Source organism: Phacochoerus africanus, chromosome 1 (genome assembly GCF_016906955.1).
Source record: "Phacochoerus africanus isolate WHEZ1 chromosome 1, ROS_Pafr_v1, whole genome shotgun sequence".
Taxonomy (NCBI): Eukaryota; Metazoa; Chordata; class Mammalia; order Artiodactyla; family Suidae; genus Phacochoerus; species Phacochoerus africanus.
Genome location: NC_062544.1, coordinates 138,142,919 through 138,157,897, shown reverse-complemented (window position 1 = coordinate 138,157,897; position 14,979 = coordinate 138,142,919). Strand labels below are relative to the sequence as shown.

At 37.2% G+C, this 14,979-nt stretch overlaps 1 protein-coding gene across 6 annotated transcripts in view; it reads right to left on the bottom strand.

Annotated features, from left to right (window-relative positions):
* CNTN6 (contactin 6) overlaps window positions 1–14,979 on the bottom strand; it is a 292,494-nt gene that overhangs the window by 107,265 nt on the left and 170,250 nt on the right. For 5 of the 6 annotated variants that reach the window (XM_047754541.1, XM_047754561.1, XM_047754553.1 and 2 more), the window contains one exon: window positions 466–669. The exons of the other annotated variant lie outside the window; for it this stretch is intronic. In XM_047754541.1, coding sequence (XP_047610497.1) covers window positions 466–669 — 204 coding nt within the window. The remainder of the gene's footprint in view (window positions 1–465; window positions 670–14,979) is intronic. 6 annotated transcript variants of the gene reach the window in all.

Here is a 14,979-nt window from a genome sequence, read left to right as displayed (position 1 = left end):
TTCCTTGGATGTAAATTGTTTATATGTTTTGCCAACCAGAAAAGTAAAGGGTGAGCAAAAGATACAAATGTGGAAAAGATAGGGGCGTTAAAAAGAAGCTGTATCATATATTCATTGAAAGTATATTAATTAGAATAATAAGTTTGCAGCACCCACACGTGCAAAATACATGCCTACTCTCCCAAACAAACTTTTTTTTTTACAAAATACTTCTTATGAAGAATATTCTAATGGCAGAGAAGAAAAGGCACAGTAGACCTGGAAGCATGTATACTATACCATATAGGTAAATTATATAATTTTCTTATTATTTTTATAATATCTGATTTTCATCATATATGTGAATTACCCCTCAACTCAAAGTTGATATGGCTCCACTGAACCAGAGGAAAGCAGAAAGCTTTATAGACCTCCCCAGGCTTTAAGAGAAGCAAAGTATATTCACAAGATAACTCATCATCTTACCATCAGTGCGCTGAACTAATGGAGTGGGCGGTCCTTGAACACTCCTCTGGGCTTCCTTATTGGTTATGAAGCAGGTGTAGTTGCCAACATCCGATGGTTCCACTTTGGCAATGTACAAGTTTCCTGTCTCTTGTGATACAAATCTCCTCTTGTCCTCTTGGACATATAAGGGGTTATCATTGAAAGTCCATGCATAAGATAAATCTGGAAAACAGAAAAAAAAAATCCTTACTATATTACTTCTTACCTGAAAATTCTGTGTCCTACTTCTCCATAAATGGAATAAAATTGTGCCCCTGTTTTTTTTGTTTGTTTGTTTGTTTGTTTGTTTTTGTTTTTGGGTTTATTCCTATCCTTATGTGATTGAAATATCCCCTTAAAGTCAAATATATCCCAATTTGGATGATGTGGTCTCCCTGTATACCACTGGTTTTATGTGATTAAGGACATGATGATGGGATATCAAGGGAAAAAGTAGATGAACTTATTATGAAATACAATAAGATTTAAAATACTATGGACTTAAAAAACACACACTGAATTTCTCCAGGAATACTCATGCTAAAGCAGTTTCTCAGTGTGCATCAGAAACATTGACTGCATTAATCACACTTAGGAATACTTGTTAAAAATGTAAATTCAAGGAGTTCCTGCTGTGACACAATGGGATTGGCAGCATCTCTGGAGCACAAGGACACAGGTTCAATCCCCAGCTCTGCACAGTGGGTAAAGGATCAGGCTTCAGCTGCAGCGTAGGTTACAACTGTGGCTTGGGTCTGATCTCTGGCCCAGGAACTCCATATACCACAGGGTGGCCAAAAATAAAATAAAATAAAAACTTAAAAAAATTAACTTCAAGATTTAAGTTAATGGGCTCTAACACTGATCTTAGAATTTATTTATTCAATCATTAAAAAATTCCTGAACATTTATTGTGTGACCATTTTCAGACTTAAAATACAACAAAGCAAAACCTATGCCTTATAAATCCTGACCAGTTACAGCTAATTAGAACTAGTGTGATTATCTTAAGGTGGGATGATATGTGCTTTGACAGAAGCATCGGAGGGAACCTAGAGAAAGAACCTAGAATGATCAGTGGTCAAAAAGTCTTCTGATGGAATTCCTGTCATGGTGCAGTGGAAACGAACCGGACTAGGATCCATGAGAATGCAAGTTTGATCCCTGGCCTCTCTCAGTGGGTTAAGGATCCGGTGTTGCCGTGATCTGTGGTGTAGGTCATAGACGCAGCTCGGATCTGGCATTGCTGTGTCTGTGGCATAGGCCAGCAGCTACAGCTATGACTCGACTCCTAGCCTGAGAACCTGCATATGTTGTGGGTGCCACCCTTAAAAAAAAAAAAAAAAGAAAGAAAGAAAGAAAGAAAAAAGTCTCCTGAGAAGAACTTCATGTTCAAACAAGCAGAATGAATCGGAGCTATTCAGGCAACGGATGAACAAACATTGCTAAGAGAGCAAAGAACATGAACAAAAGCTTGAAGATAACATCATTTTTGCTGAACATTAATCAGTCTAATTCTGGATATCTTATATGAATAAGATATGAATATAACTCTATGTAGACATATATAATTGGTATAGTGAACATACTGCAAAATTCACACATCCTCAGTTCGATTAGCTGTAACAATCCAACCTTATGTAACTACCAATTCATAATAAAATATGGAATAATTCCAACTCTTTGGAAATTTTTTTATGTCCCTTTCTGGTCAGCCTCTACCATTGTAACAAATACCTGATTTCTATCATCATAGATAATTTCTTGTAGTATCTGGATCTCATAAAAATGGAATCAAGCATAATGTACTTTTTTGTGTCTGTTTTTTTAACAAATTTTTAATGTTCCCCTATGTAGTTGTGAATATCAGTATTTTGTTTATTATTGAGCAGTAGTCTATCTTATGAATATACCAAAATGTGTTTGGCTACTTCCTTGTTGAAGAGCATTTGAATTGTTTCAAACTCAGGACCATTATATATTAGGTTGAAATAAACATTCTTTTCTAACACTGTGTGGACATTTTCATTTTTCCTCATTAAGTTCCTAGGAGTGAACCATAGTGTAGATGCATGCATTACTTTATCTAAAAAACTATAAAAAATTTTCCAGAGGTGTACCAATTGCCATCTCCGTCAGCAATATATGACAGTTGTCCCACAGCTTTTCAAAAATTATATTGTCTTTTTTTATTTTAGCCAGAAATCTTTGAGTGGAGGAAAATACCCTCATGATTAAGGTTTTGTAAGTATAGTACAAAATGGAAGTTAAGACATTACATGTATTGTGGAAAGTAGGAAGAATTGAATTTATGTCTAGGAAAGTGGGAGAATATAACTTATTCAGAAAGTATGCTCCCAAATAAGTGGAAGGTATAGGTGCTGGAGGTGAAGGTGAAGACTAGGTTAAAATGCCTCCACCTCTAGATAAACTTGGACATCACCTACTTGGAAGTCACTGCTCACAGGAGAGCAACTGAAGCAAGTTGGAGTCTCTTATACAGGCAGAACTTGCTGGTCATATTTGTCATTTGCACTTACATTAAAAACTGGTGCAGGAGTTCCCATCGTGGTGCAGCAGAAACAAATCTTTCTTGGAACCATGAGGTTGCAGGTTCCATCCCTGGCCTCGCTCAGTGGGTTGGGGATCCAGTGTTGCCGTGGGCTGTGGTGTAGGTTGCAGACACGGCTCAGATCCCTCATTGCTGTGGCTCTGGCATAGGCTGGCGGCTACAGCTCTAATTGGACTCCTAGCCTGGGAACCTCCACATGCTATGGGTGCAGCCCTAAAAAGACAAAAGACAAAAAAAAAACCTGGTGCAGAAGAAGGCATGATAGAAACCAAAAAGGCTAATTATGTCTGGTGTGCTCTAGCAATCTTTTCTAGATAGAAACAGACTACATGAAATATTCTTCATTAATTGTACTGATTTTTAAGTCTCTAAAGGATGAGGAAGCAGTGCATACTGAGAGCTATTCTGAACTTAAATCTGATCTATATAGAAAAATTCTTGGGAAAGTGCAAGTGTGGGAATATTGCTATCTTTATCATCACTTTCACCAAAAAAAAAAAAGGTATTAACAATACAGTTAGGAAACCAGTTTTTAAAAGAAATGAAAGAAAAGAAGGAAGGAAAGAAAAGAAAAGAGAGAGTCTAAAACAAATAGTGAAGAAGAGCTAAGATAAATCACATATATATATATTACATATTAAATGTTATATGTATATATTAAATTCTGAAAACAATGCATAAATTATTTTGATAAAAATAAATTCATCTGTACATACAGAACTCATATCATTATCAGGAATGAAGAAAATATGAGGGAAATAAATGACAAAGAGGAAGAACATCAACTAAAATGCCACTTAAGAATGAAATGTGAGGGGTTCCCATTTGGCTCAGTGGAAACGAATCTGACTAGCATCCATGAGGATGCAGGTTCTATCCTGGCCTCGCTCAGTGGGTTAAGGGCCCAGCATTGCTGTGAGCTGTGGTGTAGGTCACAGATGCGGCTCCTATCTGGTGCTGCTGTGTCTGTGGTGTAGGCTGGCACTATAGCTCCTATTCAGCCCCTAGCCTGGGAACCTCTATATGCCATGAGTGCAGCCCTAAAAAGACAAAATAAAATAAAAAAGAATGAAATGAGAAAATGCATAAAATGGAATTAAACCTGTAAAAGTAATGTTCGGGTAGAAAAAAAAATCCATATGTTGTTATAAAAAAAACATAAATCAAGATATTCAGTATGATCCCATTAAAAATTATGTATTTTTGTGTTGGAATTTGTATGTATATATATATATATATGTCTGTGTGTTCATATAAATTATTAAACTTAGAAACCTAGGAATGTATACAGTGGTTTTCTCAGGGTATGGGAAGGAAAACAATAGACTTTTTACGTAGTGCATGTCTGCCGTATTAGAATTTTTAATTACTATGTAATATTTTTGTCAGTGGGAAAAAGAATAAGGTGAAAATAGTACCAGGGAAGCTAAACACTAAAATGAATTACAACTTTTAAAAAATAAGATGGATAGCATTTATTGTTTTTACTCTGAATCATTCAGACCAGAGTATTTTATTCCAAGCACATTTAAGAAGCTTGTTAAACTACATATAGCTAGTCTTCTTCCTAGCAATTTGGTTGTTTAACATCTGAGTGAAGTATCATGGGATCTGTATTTTCAACATCCTGCAAAGTCTTATGGCCGACATTACATTCAGAGCAGTCGTTATTGGGAGGGAATTAAAAATCTCAAGTAGATCAAGAGATAGACAACCGAAAATAGCAAAGGCCAGAAGTAAGGTCACAAAAAAAAAGTGATAAGAACTAAGGTTTTGACCTGTTGTTGGGGGGGGGGTAGAAAGAATAATGGAGCTATCTTCTTAGGTCGTGTTGCTGTCATGTTCATAAAGGGTTAAATAAAGCCCTCTTCTTTGATGTTCAGAAGGTAAAAGTAGGACCTACGGCTTTTGGAGATTACAAAATGCTGTTTGACCCTTATTACAGTGAAGACCAGTTTAAACTTTGGAGCTATAGCAGCAGATCCTTTATGAGGTAGTGAGCTCGCTATCATCAGAGGTGACCAAGCAAAGGATGGATGATCATTGCTTGAGATGTTGTTAAAAAAAATTATTTTTGCAATGGATGGGAGGTTAAAACTATGTTTCTATGAATGGTCTACTCTGCCCTCAGCATTCTTTTGTTTTTTTCTAAAAGTCTGTGCTTTTAGATCAAGTATGCATAAATGCAATTCACTTTTTATTTTTTAAATATGATTTGAGATTCTTATCCTCTTCCTGGGTATTGAATTTTTGTTTTCTTTGGCAAGGCCCTACTGGAGTCTTTTATCATTTCATGTGGTCTCTTGCTTCTCAGTTTCTTTAATGATGTCTTTAATGCCTCACTATTATGCCTGTTGTCTGACTTCACCAAAGAAATGCTCAAAGCGTTTTTGTTTGCAACTGGAGAGCCCTCTAGATAGTAAATTTTTCTGCAATATAAAGAGGGGGAAAAATGTAGTTCTGATTTCCTGTTGTCAGTGACTCATCTTTTGAACCTTCTGTGAAATAAAGACAAATCTTGAGCAAATTCTCAGGGCCATGTTCAGCTTAGGGATCTCTAATCAATGCCTGTATGGTGAGAAAAATAAGCTCTAGTTCTCTGAAATCCAAGGTAACCCTTTCCACTTAACAGAAATTACATATTGCCACTGGTGCCCAAGAAATCTTTGTATTCTTTACCCTATAATCTTGGGACCAGAGACCATAATTTTTATCTCTTCCTTGGTGAATTCATTTTACTTTAGCTGCTAAAGCTTTCTGATCTGTTCCGACATGTGGTGTATCCTTTTTCGATAGCAGAACATTTAGAAACTCCTTGGGGAAAAAAAAATAGAAACTGCTCCAAGAATGTGGTTCAGAAATAAGGAATATTACATAAGGAATAATAATAATAAAGAAAAAACCCTAAGAAGCACTTTCATTTCATACCTCTTTCATCATTTCATCAATTTGTTTTGTGTGGCTAATTGTCTATGGCCAATATGCCTGTTATATAGAGTAGGATCTGAAGCAGAGGGTATAAATTAATTTCCCTAATTCATACTGTTAACATGTGAAAGAGGTAGAACTTGAACCTAGATCCTTCTGATATCAAATCTTTTGTTCTTTCCCTAATACCACCTTTTTTCTTTTCTATGCACAGCTGACCCTCAAATATACTGTTATTGTCTATTCTTCCTCATTCCCTCAGACTTCCAAATCCACAGCTCCCAGCATATCTGCAGCTACTCACATCTAGGACAATTGTTCCCCACCCCTTCATTTCCTCCCCTGTCAATACTGCCTTTCCTGTATTTAATTTCCTCAGAATCTTAGAGAGTAAATGATTAACTTGTCATTCTAAATTATTCCAACATATTTAGAGCTACTAGTAGTAGGATATAGATCACATTGGTAAAACTCTAAAAAGTAATTCTTCTCTCCAAAAAGGCCCTCTATGATAGAGATTTTAAAACTTCAGTGTGCGTCAGAATCACCTGAAGGACTTGGTTAAACAAAGTGCTGGGCTCCATTCTCAGTTTCTTTCAGTAGGTCTGGGAAGAAGCCAGGGAATTTGCATTGCTAACAAGTTTCCAGGTGGTGAGGATGCTGGGGAAATGCTGCTTTGAAAATCATTGCTATTAATGGTAAAATTCAGTCTCCTCTGTGTGATAGCACTGGGAAGTGAAATGGTCAGTATTTCCATAGAATGGTGGCCACCTTGCATATCTGCCTTTGGGTGGTATGTTGGAGGCTCGAGAAAAAGGTGTTCCTCAGTTCATAGATTCATAGAATGTCTGGGGGTAGGGACCTGAGATTTCTTCCAGACCATTTTCTTCATTTTACAGGCAAATAAGTAGAAAGGAAAATTGCAGTAGCTCTGAGACTAGAATCCATGTGCCCTTTTGTGCCCCTCTGTGAAATGGTGAAAATGTAAAGCTGTAGGACCTTCCTGTCACTGTTATTTTTCATCCTATCCTGCTCCCTTCTCCCCACAGTTTGCCTCTTCCCATTCATCCAAACAGCCATCCTGCAGAGGGGGCTTTTATCCATTTTGTTCCATCATCAGCCACTGCCTGCTTAATTTGTATATTTTTTAATGGGGAAAGGAGAAAAATACCTTGCAAATTGGAAGTTTAAAATCCTTCCCATTTGGTTTTTCTTAATTAAATGTATAATTCATGAGCCACTTAAGTCAAAACCATTGAATTTTTTAATATTTTTCTCCTCCATCGATGACATTTATTTGTTATTAATGATCGTGATGTATTTCCCCTATGATGATTCAGCAGGAACATTAGGACTGAATAATAATTGGTCCTCTCTGAACCATTGTTGATAGTTTCACATGGACATAATCCTCTACAATTTTATTATTATTAGAAGTGGCGGATTTGCTGTAAGCAATTGAAGACTATTGGCTGCTCTGTCAAGCATACAAGAAATCCTATTTTCCCCAGAGCATGATTAAGTTTTGATGTCTTTTATGGCTATATATCTTGTATTCTGATATTTAAAATGCAAACACAATATATGCAAGTATACACCTTATATAGTGTGTAATTTTTATTAGAAGAGAAGCCTCTTGTGAAAGAGAGCAGTAAGGATAAACACTGACACTGAGAACTTCCATTGGCTCTGCACAAAGGAGTTCAACAGTGGTAGCATGTTTTTTGAGAAAATAAATGAGCAGAATAAAGAATTTGAAGCATAGTGCTCAGATTGAGTGACTAAATCCCCCCTTTGGAATGTTCCAGTATGTGTGTACTTTACTGCAAGCCTTGTGTAGCGCTCCAGAGTTAAATGCAACTGGCTCACAGGTGGTAAATCATGGTTATGCTTGCTCAGTGGTAAAGAACTAATCTGAGAAAAATAATTCCTTTTCTGGGTTGAAGTCATTGATATTGGTGCTGAGCAAGTTTATGACGTAAGCCAGAAAACTGCTCTGACACCTTTATGGTCATTCCTATTTGAGTTCCCATTTGTTCCACAATTACTGCTTGACCATCTAGATTTTATTAGATCTCTTGGTTTGCAATACATCCTGTTTGGAATCATGGAGATGGCTGCCTTTGTGGCCTACAAACAACCACTAAGGAAAGGCCCTCTGAGTCCCAATCTTTGCTACATTCCAGTGAACTCTAGGACAGCTTCTGCACTGTTGATGTTCTGAATGTGGAGAGAGGGGATGTGGAGCACAGGACCTAGAGAAATAAACTCTGGGACTTTGGTCCTACATGGATTAGGAGAGCCACAATCCTTCTGGTTCTAATAACTACACACTTAGGCAAATCAGTCCATCTCTATGGGTGGTGTTTACACATTCTTCTATAGAGAATGCTTGCTATATCCTTCTATAATTTATTTAGTAATTATTAAGTGTCTGTTATAGCCAGATGATGCCAGAAAAAAATTAGGCAGTAGAACAACTGCAATGGTATTTAGACAGGTTCCCTTGATTTCCAGAGACATGATCTTGGCCAAGCTAACACTAATTTCTTTAACACAGTTATTCAGCTTCTAAATTGAAGAAATTTTTCTTGATAGTGTTAGATGAGTTGAGGTCTACCAAATGCTGAGTTGAATGCCCAGTGTATAGTAGGCACTCATCATTTTATCCAATCATGTAGTGTTAAATACTACTTACCTATGTTAACTTCCAAATTTAGTTCTCTAAACAGAACTTTCTCCCCAGACACTGCCTACTTGAAGTTTTCACTGTGAAGTTAGACATCTGAAAGTTAACATGTCTTAAAAACACATTCCTAATTTTCTCTATCCCCAAACCTGTTCCCCACTTATTGGCCTCATCCCTATACATGGAATTCTTCTCCAGCTGCTCATCACCAAGTTCTTGGAGTTATCTTTTACTTCTCTCTCTCTCTCTCTTTTTTTTTTCTTTTTTCTTTTTGGCCATGCCCACAGCATGCAGAAGTTCCTGGGCCATGGACTGAACCCATGCCAGAGCAGTGACTTGATCAACTACAGTGACAACACCAGAGTCTTAACACTCTGTGCCATAAGAGCACACCACTTTTTTTTTTTTTCCTCTTACAACCTACTTTGAATCTTTCAGGAAGTTATTTCAGCTATAACCTCTAAAAACATGCTGAATGTGGCTACTCATCCACCTGTCTACTACTATCATCCTGGTTTGGGCCACCATTAACTCTAAGCTGAATCATTATAATAACCTTTTAACTCCTTATACCTTTGCCCCTTTGTGGTCTGTTCTCCAGAATAAACCATTAAAACTGAAACTCAGAGAAAATGTCTCATTCTTCTGCTCAATGTTCTAACCTCGCTCTCAGGAAAAGTTAAAGACTGAAAAATATCTAGAAGGTAGTGCTTACATCCTCATTTGCTATCCTGTTTGCTCATTTTTCTTCATCCACAGGAGCTTCATTGTTGTTCTTCCAACATGCCAGACACAGTCCTAACACAGGTCCTTTGTACATGCTGTGCCTACTCTCAAATTGCCTTTTCTCAGTGTCTTGTCCACGGCTTTAGTTCTCAAATATCAATGAAGGCTTCTTTGAGCTCTGAGTATAAAATAGCTATACCTATCACTCCATATCCCCTTTATTTTTCTGCCTAGCTCTTATCACCATCTGTCATACTCACTTTATTTTTTATTATATTTGTTTACTCTAAGACTCCTGAAGCTAAGAACTTTGCTGCTTTGTTCTTCACCACATCCCTGAAACTCAGTAAAATGAGTGGCACATAGTAAGCACATAATAAATATTTCTTGAGTGAATATATAGGACAAGTTCAATAATGGCGTTTATTGTCGCAGTTACTGTTACCATTCCAACAGGCTACTGTTGGGTCTACCTGCCTTTTACACATTCAAATAACATTGAAGAGTAACATTGTTACTGCAGATTTGACCTACCCACTAAGACAACACCAGTGTAATTTACTCCAAATGAGCAAAAAACCAAAGGTAGTTAGGAGGAAGGAGATATGAAAAATTAGCCATTTTTCTCATTGTAATTTTCCTCTTATTTTGTTACAGAATTTTGAGTCTTTGCTAGGAATGATTTTCAATTTAAGTTGAATTGTCAACATTTTTATTGACACAAATACAAATGCTGGGCTCAAACAATAGTGCTATCTTTCTGTTACAGACATAGACACTCCAAACTACTGCCATAAATCCAATTGTTCTACAAACCTAAAAGTTGTATCTGAGGAGAGAATGGAACATTTCCTCTAAAGCAAATTTTAAACCTACGATTTTTATGAGCCCAGGATTGAAAGTTTTATACCCAGATAATAAAGTGAAAGAATGTGCTTTACTTTCGATATGGTGAAACTATTATTTCACAGTGAAGGTGATTTTAATTATTTTAGACAGCATGTATCATTTCTATACTCTCTCATTTTAAACAAAATTTAATGTGAGCCTGGACTCATTCACTGCACTCATGAAGATCTGTTGACTGCTTATTTTCATATTCATCCAAGAGCTTGGCTTCAAAGTTTTATGTTAATTTCAAAAATTTAGAGGAAACTCTTCTTTCACTCCTATTGCAAAATGACTTGTGCAGAATCTTTTTACAAGTGACTGAATATCTTAGCTAATGCTTACCCATGAGGTGAAAGCTCAAGGTGCAAAGATTTCTCTGCATAACACTTCAAAGTCCACCTCAAGGCTTAGTGACCCTTGCCCCACATGAATTAATAATAAATATATTATATTGCCTTCTGCCACATGAACCTGTGTATAGAGGAATGACCTTCAAACCCTCTAGAGAGAGAGTGGAGGAAAGAAAAGCTTTTTATTTAGCTGATTATCCAAATTTTAGTTCTGCCAAGCACCAAGAGTCTAGCTGGAATAATTGTATTTTTCTGAGATAATGTCCAAATTAAGGATAAGAACTATAACAGATAATGGAAGGGGTTGTTAGGTATCATGTGAAGATAATGGAAGTCATAGACTACCAATGAGAGAGTTTGTGAGAAAGGAAAGTGATGTCTAATGAGAAATGAAGTGTTTTTATCTGATGTATTCTCTCCACAAAACCTTCAGTAAAATTTATATTTCTTTGAAACATTTTAGAGATATATTTTAGGAAGATGAAACAGAGGAATGAGTCTGCCTCTACTGGCATAGATTCAGTCACATTCATGGAGCTTATCTCTGCTTAGAAATAGGATTAGTGAAGAAAATATACATCTCTCCTCAGAGTATATGGAGTGGTTCCTGCTTTGTTTCCAAATATCACATTTCTAACAGGTACAGCCTAATGAGCCTATTTTGTGTTCTGTTCCTTTTTCTTTTCCACTGCAGGTAATTTTCTCCTAGAAAAATTTTATCTGGAGATCCTCCCTTCCTAGAAGAGTAGCACACCTGTATTTGTGGTTGCCCTAAAAATTGGGAAGGAAGCATCCACAAGAATGTCTACTCTGCAGTCAGATCTCCTTTGGTTTATTTGAAAGGACATCCATATAACAGCACCTGTTAGATTGGTTTATGCTCATTTATTGAGTTGTCACGAATGATTTCCATGGGAAATTCATTTATACACCTTTTTTTTTCTTTTGTTTTGGTCTTAGAACTATTCTTTGCCAAATAAATTTATAGGATTCAGCCTAGTTGATAATTTTCCTAACTCTCCTAAATTTCATATGTATGTACAAAAAACTTTGAAATGTATTTGATAGGTCTACCTTAAGAAAAAAATATGCACATTTTTGTGAATATATTAGAGAGAATGCATAAAAGATTCAGAATGTTCTGATAATATCAAGTTCTATATGATTTTTCCCTTGTAACTGAATTACTTGTTAAACTCATAGCTACCAACCAGAGAGAAAGGCAAGAAGACCAAATTGCCCAAAAAATAATATAAAAATTTAAGCCTTTATGAGATTCTATCACTATGGACTCTAAAGTACTTTTCTTTATGAGAAGCTGTTTTAATATTTACAGTGAGTCTTTGTTTTCCATACATCAGACATAAAAATAATTTGGCCATGGCAATATTTCCTCCATCCTTCCCGTCTAACGCCATCTCCCAGGTAGTATGTTTCTAGTGCATGTCTTTGTTACTACCAAGTGTGTAAGCTAATATGGAGCCTTTAGAAAAATGGAATTAGAGGAAGGAAACATGTTTGGACAGCATATTATGGTTGACAGGATTCTGAAATAACTGCCATTGGCTCTTGCTGAACATCTAAGTATGCTAGGACCTATGAATATGGTGAAGTATGATTTTGATGGTCGCATTAGATTAGACAGCACAGTTGACTTAAAGAAAATGACTTTGTCTTTGGTGCAGCTGACCTGCTCAGGTGAGCCCTTCATGGGATGGGATGCTTCTTGGCTAAAGAGATTCAAAGTATTAGAGGGAATTGATACAAAGGACATTCTCTATTACTGGTTTTGAAGATGAAGGGCATGTAGCAAAAAGTATAGGCAGCCTCTAGAAGATAAGAGTGGCCCTTAACTGCTGGCCAGGAAGAAAATGCCAACCTAAGTCTTATACCGGTAAGAAATGGAATTCAGCAAACTACCTGAAGGAGCTTAGAAGGAGACTCTTCATCAGACTCTCCAGATATGCTATCTGGTTTATGACCTTGAATGTGTGTGTGTGTGTGTGTGTGTGTGTGTGTGTGTGTGTGTGTATTTAAGGACAAATTACAGGCAAAGATAAACAATGTCTGTCTCTAGAGTTATTCCACTTTAAACCAGCTGTCTGCTACTCCACTTTAAAGGTTATCTGACCAATATGTTTTTCCTCTTTCTTGAGATCTTTCTTGGCACAATTAGCTGCCATGAGGAAGGTGAGGCAGGAAAAAGAAGAAGGTATTTTAATGAGCCAATTAAAGATACTCTTAGGGCTCTTAATGAACCTGGAGGTTTTAGATTATTGAAACTAATAAACAACTTGAGATTTAAGAAGTAACTATAGAGTCTTCTATCCATACGCATTTTCTGAAGTCAGAAAGTCCTGGTTGGAATCTTGACTTCATTCACTATCTGAAAACTGATTTATTTATTCTATCTGAGTCAATTTCCTCATTTAAAAATTATTCTTAATTATTAGAATGGTAGGAATGAGAGATGGGATTAAGATGCAAAATAGAAGAACTGGAACTCAACTTCTCTCATAAAAACAACAAAATCACTACCAAATGCTGAGCAACCTTCAACCAAATGGACTGGAAACTTTCAAAAAGATATCCTCTCCAGAAGACAAAGAGGAGGCCACATCGAGAGGTAGGAGGGGAAATTACGTGATATAAGCAACCCCATACCTTCTGAGTGGGAAGCCCCACAGACTGGAAAGTAACTATATCACAGAGACTCACCTACAAGAGTGAGAGTTCTTAGCCCCACGTCATATCCCCATGCCTGGGGATTTGGCATGGGAGAAAAGAGTCCCCAGAGCATCTGGCATTGAAGGCCAGTGGGGCTTGTTGGCAGGAGCTCCATGGGACTGGGGAAATGGAGACCCAATTCTTGAAAGGTGCACACAGATGTTTGTGAGCACTGGGTCCCAGAGCAAAGCAAAGTTTCCATAGGAATCTGGGTCAGACCTGACTGCAGTTATTGAAGGAACTCCTGTGAAAACAGGGCCTGACTGTGGCTTGTTGTTGGGAAGGGTATTGGAAGCAAAGCTCTTGGGAATTTTCATTAGCATGAGTTTCTCTGGAGGTGGCCATTTTGGGAAAATCTGGCCCCACCCATCAGCACTGAGAAGCCCCAGGCCAAACAATCATCCAGGTGGGATCACGGCCCCACCCATTAGTAAACAGGCTGCATAAAACCCCCCTACCCCAGGCACAAGTCACATCTAACCTCACCCTGAGACAAAGACCCACCAACCAGAGGGATAGGAGTCAGCCCCATGTACAAGTAGGCAGGCACCACTTCCTCCCATCAGGAAGACTCCAGCAAGCCCCTGTACCAACTTCAGCCACAAGAGGAGTAGACACCAGAAGTAAGAAAGGCTACAACTCTATTGTCTGCAAAAAGGACACTACACCAAAAACCTATAAAAATGAAAATACAGAGAACTATCACTCAGATAAGTTAACCCAGAAAAACAGATAAGTGATCAGGAGATTATTAGCCTCCAGGAAAAGACTTTACACTATTGGTGCTGGAGATGATGAAAGATACTGGAAATAAACTGGAGGCAAAGATGGATAATTTATAGGAAACAATGAGCAAAGAAATGCACGATATAAAATTTAAGCAAGAAGAGATGCAAAATACAATAACTGAAATAAAAAAATTCATTAGAAGCAACCAATAGCAGAATACAGGAGGCAGAAGAATGAATAAGCGAGGTATAGGACAGACTAGTAGAAATAACTGATGTGGAACAGAAAAGAGAAAAAAGATGGAAAACAAATGAAGAGAGTCTCAGAGAACTCTGGGACAATGTTAAATGCACCAACATCCTTATTATAGGGGTGCCAGAAGGAGAAGAGAGAGAGAAAGGGACAGAAAAAAATATTCAAAGAGATAATATCCAAAAACTTCCCTAGCATGGGAAAGGAACCACTCACTCAAATCCAGGAAGCTTAATGAGTACCATATAAAATAAACCCAAGGAGGAACACCCTGAGACATATATTTATCAAACTGACCAAAATTAAAGACAAAGAGAAAATCTTGAAAGCAGCTAGGGAAAAGAAACAAATAACATACAAGGGAAGCCCGATAAGGTTATCAGCAGACTTTTCATCAGAAACTCTGCAGGCCAGAAGGGAGTGGCATGATATACTTAACATGATGAAAGAAAAAAACCTCCAAACAAGATTAATTTACCCAGCAAGGTTCTCATTCAGATTTGAAGGAGAAATCAAAAGCTTTACAGATGAGCAAAAGCTAAGAGACATCAGCAACACTAAACCAGCTTTGCAACAAATACTAAAGGAACTTCTCTTGGCAGAAAATAAAAGGCCACAACCAGAAACAA